Source organism: Salvelinus namaycush, chromosome 4, assembly GCF_016432855.1.
Source record: "Salvelinus namaycush isolate Seneca chromosome 4, SaNama_1.0, whole genome shotgun sequence".
NCBI lineage: Eukaryota > Metazoa > Chordata > Actinopteri > Salmoniformes > Salmonidae > Salvelinus > Salvelinus namaycush.
Window position 1 is genome coordinate 24213194 of NC_052310.1, and position 12448 is coordinate 24225641.

Sequence of the window (12448 nt, forward strand, 5' to 3'; positions counted from 1 at the left end):
GAGTCAGATCCCAAGCCATTGTTTTGTTTAATCATGGTTTAATAACCAGCCACTCCTTCACAACCGCTTCACAGTCACAGACAGACATGACCAATACATAGTTCTAGTATTAATTAGCATGAGCTGATAACGTCCGTTCCCATTAGGATTTCTACATGGTCTAAAAATGCTCGCAGGGAGATGTCGGATGTTTAAAAAAAAACAAGTTAAGAGACTTAAAAATGGAATGAAATGACAACACGTTAGGTAAGGCCTAAATAAGGTTAAACCTAAGTGAAACATCTCTTTAACCTTACCATAGAAGATTCATGAAGGGTAGGCGGCTAGTTCTAGTCTGGCTAGGTTTCGGTCAGAGGGTCTTCGTGGTCTGTATAGACTGACTGGGAACTTTAGCCACCACTGACAGCTAGACAGCGAAGAGGGTGGATTTTATACCTTTACCGGTAAGAGGAACTCCCCCACCCCGCTCACCTCTCCTCTATCTCAAGTCCCCTACTTGGCAGTGCCAAATTGGTAACCCCATTGTGGAGCTACTCACAAAAGCTCTCTGTGAAGGAAACGACATTGACTTTCAAATTACTAACGTCTCAGGGGATCACTGCAGCACACTCAACATTGCGTTAGTCTTTAACATTCCTTTTATGTCTTACTCTATTCTGATACTTCTAAATTATATTCGATAATCAAGGCTTGAGCATGACTGTGTTGCGTCCAGAGACATATTTGAATCAGTATTGTGTTGATTCTAAGCATGTTCTCACCTTAAAGATTCTATGCAAGTTAGATGCTCTGAAAGGGAGAGGTTCTCACTCACGCACGCACGCGCACGCACGCACGCACGCACGCACGCACGCACGCACGCACGCACACACACACACACACACACACACGGTCACTCTTCTTAGCTCTTTGTAGATCACCTAGCATGTTTTTGCAACTGGAAGTGTGGGATGCCAACCTTATATAACATGATGGAATCTGGGGGCTTCTCATTGTTAGCATGGCTAAAGAGCTGTAACTCTACCTGTCCCCTGACCCTTCCTCTGATTTGTATCTTCCATGAATCCCCCTCCAAGAATTCCCCAATGCTCTATTCTGATGCTAATGCTAACGCTATGCAGCCAGCGATGCCTCTTCAATAGCACTGTAATGTTTCCCAAACCGGTATATGAATGACAGGAGTGTCTTGATCCGCTCCTATCATTTTACACTTCATTAGTGGAAATTGCCTATTCTGTCATACCAGACGATAGTTGTTCAGAATAGGATTTTTTAATTGATATAGCGTTTCATTACCATGGGTAAAAGGGACATTATCTATCACGTAGTCATCTCATTTCAAGTCCAAAACACAAGCCATCGGTTGTGTGGATCCAGCTATGTCTCGATCCCACATTATATATAATCATATATTATATGCCATTTAGCAGACCGTTTTATCCAAAGCATACATTTTACAAATGAGTGACCCAGGATTTGAACCCACCATGCTGGTGTTGTAAGCACTGTGCTCTATCAACTGAGCCATTCAGGATCTTTAGCAATTAGACATTAGACTGCTTTTGAGGTCTCAAAACATTTGACAAACTTAATGTTATGACCAGGGTTGGGGTTAATTCTACGAATTCCATTTTAATTAAATTCCCTCTCACTCTAAATTTCATTTGAATTCAATTCAAATTGCAGGTCAGTCATGTTAAGTTAAGTAAATTCCAATAATTAAATTCCCAATTCAATATTATCCCCAACAATTTCACAAATTCAAATTCAATTACCTCCGCCTTTCAGGCTGATCATGTCACTGTTCAGACAGCCTAGCTGGAAATATAGAAATTCAAGTTGAAATTATTTAAAACAAATCATGTTTTATACTAAATGCATTAATTCCATTAACTGGGAAATGCATAAATATTGAATTCCAATACCATTCAATTTAAAATATGAAATGTTTTTACAAATCCAATGAAATTCCAATTCTAACAGTCTAATTTCAATTAAAATGTCATAACTTGAAGATTGTGGTAATAAAAAATGTGTTCAACGTCATGAGTGAGCTCAAGAATTGAATTGGAATGTCAAACCCTGTAAGGAGCATGTTATGGGCTGCATGTTATGGGCCATCATAATAGCTGACTAAATATGAATGGAGAGAGGGGTCAATTAGGACACTTTCCCCCAGTCCTTCTGTCCTCATACATACAAGAAAGGGACACCAGACCAGGGACAAAAGCTGCCTCTATCTCATTGTATCCCACTGGGCTCTGTGAAACCCTATATCTCTGAATGATGTGAAATGTCTGTGAAACAAAGTCGCCCATCTCATCTCCACTTTGGAACACTCACTGGTAGTGTGTCTTGTCTTATCAGAGCCTCCATCGCAGTTCAGGGATACCCATACATGCCTGTTTGCAGTGTTGTGCCGCTAAGATGGTGTTCTGTTCCCGATACCTTTTAAAGATTCCTCAAATAATGACGATGTCATTATTGTGTGGCGGTCCCTGCTCTTCTCGTGTTTGGTTCCATGAGAGGTACTGATCACTATCAGTCTGTCCGAGTCGGTGACTTGACAGGAATGCTGAAAGGTCTGTACTTTGACATCCTCATGTATACAGTATGTACAGTATGTTCCATTAAATCTATGTTCACATAAAATTAACATTATTTGCATGGTTAAAGATAAATGGGTCCATTCCAGAGTCAAAGGTAATTCAGGTCCTGTAACACAGGGCTGTACGGGGAACACACATTGTGAAATGTTGGATCTGGATTGAGCAGGGCAGCATGAAGCAGAGGCAATTTTCAAACATTTAATTTTAGGACATGGTTGTCTTCATGAAACATTCCAATCAAGTTCCGAACACCAATGGTTCGTTCGTTCTGCAGCCTTTGCTTTGCTTTCACGTTTGTCAGTTACTCTATTGCCATTCGGCTTTTACTTTAAAAACCATTCTAGTTAAAATCACAAACATACTGTACAAAACACACAGAAAACAAAAAGGAACACAGGAAGTGGCACAGTCTAGCAGGCATGTGGACATTTTGTTTCATGATTCAACTAATTCAACTAAGCAAACTAAGCAACTAACTGCAATGTGCTCTCACCAAACAAGCTGCAATGTTAGCTCTGCACTAAGGACCCGCTTGGAACATTAGGGCCGTGCTCCCCTGCTCAGGCATTGGATTGCATCAACCAATGGGTGAACTTCTGCCAGTTCATGCTGGGTTCATAGACGAAAAAAGTGTCCCAGCTGTCTCAGTGTCACTGCTTGCGTCGCTGAAATGGTCGCACCCTGCAAAGCGCTGTAGTAGCTCTCCACTGCCTGGCTCAAGCAGCAACGCTGCTCTACAAACTCCAGCTCAGAGTGTTATGCTTGTTAATTGCATGTGTGAATTGCAGGAAATTACCACGTGCCATGTGCTAAGGTAGAAGTCATTAGCCAATAGCCCAACAAAGAGAAGCATGTTTCAAAGTTCAGGTATACTTATTTTACATTTTTATATTTTAGTCATTTAGCAGATGCTCTTATCCAGAACGACTTAGATCTTCATTCATCATTCATCAAGATCTTCATTCATCTTAAGATAACTAGTTGGGACAACCACATATCACAGTCATAGTAAGTAAAATTGTCCTCATTAAAGTAGCTATCAGCAAAGCTATAAGCAAAGTCAGAGCTAGTAAGGGCGAAAAGAGTCAAGTGCGAGTGTTTTTTTTGGGGGGGGGGGGGATTATTTAAGATACTCTTTGAAGAGGTAGGGTTTCAGATGTTTTTCGGAAGATGGGCAGGGACTCAGATGAAAGCTGGTTCCACCACTGGGGCACCAGGAAAGAGAAGAGCTTGGACTGGGCTGAGCGGGAGCTGTCCTCCCATAAGGGGTGGGAGGACCAAGTGACCAGAGGTGGCAGAACCAAGTACTCGGGTTGGGGTGTAGGGTTTGAGCAGAGCCTGAAGGTAGGCAGGGGCAGTTCCTCTTGCTGCTCCGCAGGCAAGTACCATGCTCTTGCAGTGAATGCGAGCTTCAACTTGAAGCCAGTGGAGTGTGTGGGGAGAACGACAGGGTGTTGTATCCCCGGGAGGAAGAGCAGCTCTGTCTTGTTGAGGTTGTGCTTGAGGTGGTGGGCCGACATCCAAGCTGAGATATCTGCAGGTGACGCAGAAATGCGTGGAGAAAGAGAAAGTAGTTGAGTGTCATCCGCATAGCAATGAAAGGAGAGACAATGTGAGGATATGATGAACCCGAGTGATTTGGTGTATAGAGAGAAGAGGGGATAGAACTGAGCCCTGGGGAACACTAGTAGTGAGAATACGTGACACAAAGAAGAGCAGTCTTGGTTGAGTGACCCGTCTTGAAGCCTGACTGGTCAGGGTCAAGAAGATCGTTCTGAGAGAGATAGCGAGAGAGTTGGTCAGAGAAAAAAGAAAATAAAGAAGTGATACCGGTCTTTGACATATATTACATCAGCACCTGTCATGAATCTCCTTTTATTCCTGAGTCCAACCTCATCCAACCCTCTGATATATTGCTGGAAATACCGGAAATGTTGAATCTCTGCTTGGTTTTGTGGGGATGCCTGCAGTAATTTCAAAACTGTTCTAGCCGTCGGCGTTTGCTCTGCATAAATATTCTCAATAGCCTCTTTCCTCTGGAGAGTTTGTGACAGCACTTCTCTTGCAGCATCCAACATATTATCAAGAGCATACTTCTGAATGAGTTCTTCATGTACTACCTGTAAAAGCACAGCTCTAGGGTTAGGTACTGTACACACCCCCATGCTGTCCAGGAGATCGATCAACTCATCTTGATCTTTGCTCTTTAGATCCTCTTTAAGGGCTTTAACAACAAGATCTCTCTCAGAATGACTTACATATTGTAGGAAGGAATCAAACAAGTGCTCAGTCGACACTAAATGCTCTCCAAAAATGAGTGCCTCAGTAAAGGCAGATGCAAGTCGGTTTGCGAAATAGCCATTACCTTTGGAATCCCTTTGCCAGTACTCTTACCATCTCAGGATGAGGGACGGGACCCTCATATCCTCGCCATCAGCCGCACTGTCAAAAAATTCAGACCTGACACATGACAGCCCTCTTGTGGTTTGCAAAGAGGCACCTAAAGGACTCAGACCATGAGAAACAAGATGCCCTGGTCTAATGAAACTAAGATTGAACTCTTTGGCCTGAATGCCAAGCGTCACATCTGGAGGAAACCTGGCACCATCCCTACGGTGAAGCATTGTGGTGGCAGCATCATGCTGTGGGGATGTTTTTCAGCAGCAGGGACTGGGAGACTAGTCAGGATCGAGGGAAATATGAACGTAGCAAAGTACAGAGAGATCCTTGATGAAAACGTGCTCCAGAGCACTCAGGACCTCAGACTGGGGCGAAGGTTCACCTTCCAACAGGACAAGGACCCTACGCACACAGCCAAGACAATGCAGGAGTGGATTCGGTATAAGTCTCTGAATGTCCTTGAGTGGCCCAGCCACTATTTTCCAATGAACCCCATTGAAAAATACAGCATTTGTTTTCCATCAGTTGCAATCAGCGGTGGACACAATAATTGCTGCTACAGTGCCTTGCAAAAGTATTCATCCCCCTTGGCGTTTTTCCTATTTTGTTGCATTACAACCTATAATTTAAACAGATTTTTATTTGGATTTCATGTAATGGACATACACAAAATAGTCCAAATTGGTGAAGTGAAAAAAATAACTTGTTTAATTATTTTTTTTTTAATGTAAAAGTGGTGCGTGCATATCTATTCACCCCCTTTGCTATGAAGCCCCTAAATAAGATCTGGTGCAACCAATTACCTTCAGAAGTCACATAATTAGTTAAATAAAGTCCACTTGCGTGCAATCTAAGTGTCACATGATCTCAGTATATATACACCTGTTCTGAAAGGCCCCAGAGTCTGCAACACCACTAAGCAAGGGGCACCATGAAGACCAAGGAGCTCTCCAAACAGGTCAGGGACAAAGTTGTGGAGAAGTACAGATCAGGGTTGGGTTATAAAAAAAATCCAAAACTCTGAACATTCCACGGAGCACCATTAAATCCATTATTAACAAATTGAAAGAATATGGCACCACAACAAACCTGCCAAGAGAGGGCCACCCACCAAAACTCACGGAACAGGCAAGGAGGGCATTAATCAGAGAGGCAACAATGAGACCCAAGATAACCCTGAAGGAGCTGCAAAGCTCTACAGTGGATATGGGAGTATCTGTCCATAGGACCACTTTAAGCCGTACACTCCACAGAGCTTGGCTTTACGGAAGAGTGGCCAGAAATAAGCCATTGCTTAAAGAAAAAAATAAGCAAACACGTTTGGTGTTCGCCAAAAGGCATGTGGGAGTCTCCCCAAACATATGGAAGAAGGTACTCTGGTTTGTGGAGACAAATGTTTTGGCCATCAAGGAAAACGCTATGTCTGGCGCAAACCCAACACTTCTCATTAAAGAACACCATCCCCACAGTGAAACATTTAAATGTCTTGGAATGGCCTAGTCAAAGCCCAGACCTCAATCCAATTGAGAATCTGTGGTATGACTTAAAGATTGCGGTACACCAGCGGAACCCATCCAACTTGAAGGAGCTGGAGCAGTTTTGCCTTGAAGAATGGACAAAAATCCAAGTGGCTAGATGTGCCAAGCTTATAGAGACATACCCCAAGAGACTTGCAGCTGTAATTGCTGCAAAAGGCTACTCTACAAAGTATTGACTTTTTGGGGGTGAATAGTTATGCACGCTCAAGTTTTCTGTTTTTTTGTCTTATTTCTTGTTTGTTTCACAATAAAAAATATGTTGCATCTTCAAAGTGGTAGGCATGTTGAATAAATCAAATGATACAACCCCCCCCAAAATCTATTTTAATTCCAGGTTGTAAGGCAACAAAATAGGACAAATGCCAAGGGGGGTGAATACTTTCTCAAGCCACTGTATAGTCTACATTCAAATGCCATGGCTAAAGTGTGTGCATTGAATAAAATAAGAATATATTTAATAGGGAGATCATAGAGATCATATAGATCATATGATTCATACATCTAACCCTATCTAGAACCTTAAAGGGTTCTTCGGCTGTCCCCATAGAAGAACACTTTGAATAACCCTTTTTGGTTTCAGGTAGAACCCTTTTGGTTCCAGGTAGAACCCTTTTGGTTCCAGGTAGACATAAACCATTGAAAAACACTACATCCACATGACAGTTATGCTACGTTGTGTCTTTCTTGAGGTTGCATGGTCACAACACACTTTCTATTCAGAGGCTGTCAATGAACAGAAAGCAGTACGTTAGTCTACAACTTCTACAATTAACAAGCTCAATCAAATTGGGCAAACCATATAGATCACAAACCCGGGACCGACATTGAGCGCACTTTTCTCCCTCACTGACTGTTGCAATAATCCAAAATTAGGTGCATTTCCCCCTTTCAGGTGGCTAATGAACACACCCTGGCTTTACTGATTTTTGTTTTGCTGGATTTATGGCCTGCCTTTATACATGAATGACTAACGGTACCGTGATGAAGAGGCATGCAAAATCTCTCAAATTCACATGTATGAATTTTCATGATTGCATCATGGCCATGCAGGTCTTGTTCAGTTATGATATGTTTGGCTACATAATAGTTAGTTATAGGCCCTATTGACATTGGGCTTTTAGTGCTAGCCCTGGACCTATGAATTTACCAGCTAATCTTAATATCATCCACTTGGATGAGTCCGATTGTCCGATCAATAGCCTAATAAAGTGTTCTTTATCGTAATAATGATATATTTCTCTTAAGAACAATGTTTTTTTTTATTTGTAATGATGATATATTTATTGTAATAATAATATTTTATTGTAATAAATATAAATATACAATATTTTATTGTAACAAATCCCACAAGTATCCGACACTGTATGCTCCCAGCTACTATCCAATCAAATTAACATTGACATTATCACACCCCTGTCAAGTGACAATTGGCTTAAAAAGCCAAACGTAACACAATATCTGCCAATACATTTCCAGCAATATCGCCCCTGTCTGTGTGGTGTGCCATCTATCCTTTCGCGTAGCCAGTTAGATGGTAGACAGAAAGACTACCTGGCGGAACTACATAACGATTATTTGTATCAATCAGTACGCCGCAGGAAGTAGGGGTGCTGAGGGTGCTGCAGCATCCTCTGAAAAATCTGAATAAAACCATTTTTTTAAATGAAAATTGAAACAATTAGCAGACTGATATGTAAACACATCAATGACCCGGGGAAAAGTTGCAGGGGAGATGAGAAGAAAAGAGTATGCCTATTTGAAAGATCAAAAAAAAAAAATAGTAGGCCGGGACATGTTTATTTTTTTTGAAGTAGAAAATGCTGGAGAACCCTGCTCTAGACCATTATTCTACTTACATTTGCTCTCCACTAGAAAGCGGCAAAGTCTCTCTTTCACACTGTCTGTTCCTATCTGTTGTCAGACCAGTGTTGATGATCCTCAGTCATCCATTTAACTGTACCACGAACAACATACAAATATCTCAAAGCTAGACGCAGTAAACTTTACAAAGGACGTAACTGAAATAGAAACCTCCCAAATGAGCCCATTATGATGTAAGTATTAAAAACAGCAAAAGATCATCATAGGCTGCTTATGTACTCGACATAATGGCATCGTAGCAGGTTGTGAAAGGTTACGTCTTGTCAACTTTAATGGGTATGTGTATTCTGATGGTGTGCTAATATGGATAGGGTAAATGTAAGAGCTGTGCAGTGTGACAATCAGAGAAAAAGTAAACAAATCACCCATACAAATTAACAGCTTTTATTTTAGCGTTTATTTCATCAGATGACATTGTCTGACACGACCAGATGAAGTGAACTCGATTTTAATAACGATTTACTTTGACAAGAAAACTATGACGGTAATTGGCCTCGCTAAATGGTGCATTTGTTAAAATATAGAAAATGGCAACAAATGTAAAGAAAAAAAAAAGACAGCCTATTTGTTGATATTTACATTATAGTATATACAGTCATATCGGTATACACACGATACTGACATAATAAATAACTGGTTAATTGATCAAAGTGTTCATCAAGGCTTTGGGGCTTGACAGGTCCAACTTGTAGTGTCAGGGTGGTAGACAAACTCCTTCCTGGAGAAACAAAGAAAAATGTGGTCAGAATCTGTCTAACATCATGCCCTAAATGATATAGATTATGGGTTTTATTAGTACTGTATGACTATTGATGTCATGATTTAGATAGACCTCTGCTGCACAGGAGGCTACTGAGGGGAGAACAGTTCATAACAATGTCTGGAACGAAGCAAATGGATTGGCATCAAACACCTGGAAACCATGTGTTTGGTGTATTTGATATCATTCCACTCCAGTCATTACCACAAGCCCATCCTCCCCAATTAAGGTACCAGCAACCTCCTGTGCTCTGCTGTCATTCTTAAGTCTTTGATTGTATACTCACTCGCTCCATTTGGGCTCAACAGCGCCACGACACAGTAGGCCTTCATCACATGGGCAGATCTGGTTGATGCTGAACGCCAGGCCGCCTTCGGGAACGAAACAGCTCTCATCTCGCAACAGACGCCGCTTACACAACTGCTCACCGTGATGACGGGCACAGCACATAGACTCGCCGCAGTCCCTGTCTACTTTACACCTAGCACCTAGACAAGACAGAGACAAAAGTGAATCATTTCATGAAAGTGAATAATAATTAAATTAATGAATTAGTTAATGAATGAATGAATGATACAAATCACTACTTTATCAATTAGTCAGTAAACAAACATCCTGTCACCCTGTGGTCATCATGAAACATTTCTCTCTTGTATTATTATTTAAATGTAGACAGCACTCAGTGCCAGCACTCAGTATAGCAAAAAAAGTAGCACAATGTTTTTTTTTATCACCATGAGGTACATTTACTTCAATAAACTGTACTGTGTTCAACACAAATGTTCAAGTGAGTCCAATGCCCTTGTCACTTAGCCTACCCTCTTGTCCCTCAGAAATGCGATGGTGGCACTTCCCAAACATGCAGCTGAGTCCTCGGACACACTGGGCATCCCTCCTGCAGTACTGGCCATCCCCACGGAGAGGAAAACACAGGCCAAAGTGACGGTCACAGGAGAAGCTTCGACCACAGGCGCGGTCATGGTCACACACACCCTGAAAAACAGAGCAAGAGCTTAGAAACTGTGATAATGATGACACACACCCATAAGCAAAGCATTGCATTCACATCTGGTATAACATATACTCTCTTGAAACAAATGTAAAAAATAATGGTAGTTGTCATGTTTTATGGGAAATGAAGTGAAAATAAGTTGTGTTATTAAAGTGCTCTAAAGTGCTATTAAAGTGCTCTGGTGCTCTAAGGTCCTAATTACAGCACAATACAAACAGAGAAAGCTACTGGAATAGAGTAGCGTCGTCACTAACATGCTAATGCGCCATTTACAACTCTAGAGTATTGACAATGGTTCAGCTACTACTGAATACATCCAGCCTTTATGCTTGACTAAGCTACTTCCTGAATCTTGATATGTGTGTGTTTTTTAGCTGGACAACAGACAGAGAAAATGTATCGTTGACTTTTAGCAAATTGCATTCTTCGACCAGATTGACCATGTGAAACTGCTACAAAAGCAGATACACATGTGTGTCAATTCAAGCTCAGGTAAAATAGCAAGAGATTACCACTTCAGCAATTAGCAAATTCAGAAACATTTCAGAACTCCTTCAATAGGACAAAACCTGTTTAAGCAAACAAGATGCTTTCAAACACATAAAAATGATGATCTGGGTCTTACCGTGGATCCTTTGGTGTTGACTGGAGGGGTGCTGTCCGTGAGAGCCATGGGTCCTTTCTTGGGGGGACTGTGGGGCATGTTGAGCATCCAGGCCCAGATACGGCCCTGGGCCAAGGGCATACACAGCCAGAGAGACAGGAGCCACAGAATCCTGGTTGACATCATCTCCACAAAACACGAAGAGAGAATGAGAGAAAGAGAGAATGATAGAGGAAGAGAAAAAAAAGGAGTTTGTCCGAATGGAGCTGAAGAAGTATTGAGACAGAGAGTGAAGAGAGTTTCCAAAACGGAAGGTCTCAGCCAGTATAGATGTCCTGTGTGTACAGTCTAGGCAGGAGTGTTTGATATCAAGCTCCTCTTGTGCCCCATGGCTTATAAAGGCCCCGGAGAACCCTCTCTCTCCCCCCTGCTATGCTGTTTGTTCAAGCCACAATGTGGGAGGAGACAATTAGTGGTTAATGGCTTAACTAAATTGACGGAGACACCCCCTACGACCAGAAAATGATGGCAGAATTATCAGCTGCGAAGGCAGAAAGGGGGAGAGTAGGGGTGTTGGTCCAGGGGTGGGGTAATGGGCTTGATGGATTGACAACATTGACAACAGGGGCCACACAATGGAGCAAGACAGGCACCTTCAAGGCTTATCTCACTCAGACAAACAAGGTGGGGAGTGTGAAGACAAAAGCAGACAGAAACGACATGTCACAGATTCATGGCCTGGGTCGTTGAGTGGCAGCCCCACAGGGCCAACGCAGTTGACCCTAGCTAGTGGCCCTCTGTGCTGGACAAGGGCCCCACGCTGGGAGTAATTTGCTTCAGTGCACACTGCAGACGACCCCCAGATCTCATTAAACGTAATTATCATCAGGGAGGGGGAATACAAACTCTGGCGGGACGGCTCGCTTTCTCAAGCTGCCATTTAATAGATTTTGTTCCTCTTGTGTCTTCCTCCTAACTTTTTACACATTTCCAGAGTGAGGACACTAATCATACTAATTTGGCTATTGTATATGATCAACCTTCAAAACAATATTGTTGATTCAAATTATCCCCCCCAAATAAGCAACTGACAAACAAAGATTAAAAAAGAGGTCTCCTGATGAAGACCAAAGAGTAGAGATGTTGTGTTACAAAAGGACACGGTTTTGGGTACTACTAATTGCCTTAAAGATGATGGGCAGTTGTGGTTGCCTTGCATGACAGAGGCAAAACTCTCATGTATAATAACCAGAAATGTCAAAATCCTCAAAAATATTTTCTAATACTTGTTTTGTTTCAATAGCTCAACCAAGCACACCTTAAAAGACTTCCAGGTATTCGACATAAAAAAATATTTCACCCAGATCTGATAAAAACATTTTTTTGTAGCACAGGAGAGCCATGACAATGAAGTGTGACATATTTGATTCACTATCTCTTAGCAATTCTGGGCAGCTAAAGATGTTGTGTGTCCAACCTTAAGCCCTCTGTTTGGAAAAAGTCTGACATTTAATATATGTGTATTTTGAATTTATAAAAGTATTTTCTTTGTCTGTTTACAACCTTTTTTCCCCATCTTACAGATTCCCTTTCTTGACTTTTGATGCAGCAATCTTCAGACCAAAGTAGGTCTAATTTACAATG

At 41.7% G+C, this 12448-nt stretch overlaps 1 protein-coding gene across 1 annotated transcript; it reads right to left on the bottom strand.

Annotated features, from left to right (window-relative positions):
- Positions 1-9470: 9470 nt before the first annotated feature.
- Positions 9471-10987, bottom strand: LOC120045801 (dickkopf-related protein 3-like). The gene is made up of 3 exons (XM_038990734.1): positions 10826-10987; positions 10007-10181; positions 9471-9676 (listed from the first exon to the last, which is right to left on the bottom strand). The coding sequence occupies exons 1-3, from the start codon at positions 10985-10987 to the stop codon at positions 9471-9473; spliced, it is 543 nt and encodes a 180-aa protein (XP_038846662.1).
- Between the last annotated feature and the right edge of the window lie 1461 nt (positions 10988-12448).

Bases quoted from the DNA above. Each gene is read 5' to 3' on its own strand.
- LOC120045801 (XM_038990734.1), bottom strand. From the start codon at position 10,987: ATGTCAACCAGGATTCTGTGGCTCCTGTCTCTCTGGCTGTGTATGCCC. The intron at 10,182-10,825 runs GTAAGACCCAGA...TCTGTTTTTCAG, and splicing joins TCAACACCAAAGGATCCACG to GGTGTGTGTGACCATGACCG. The intron at 9,677-10,006 runs GTAGGCTAAGTG...TGTCTTGTCTAG, and splicing joins CATTTCTGAGGGACAAGAGG to GTGCTAGGTGTAAAGTAGAC.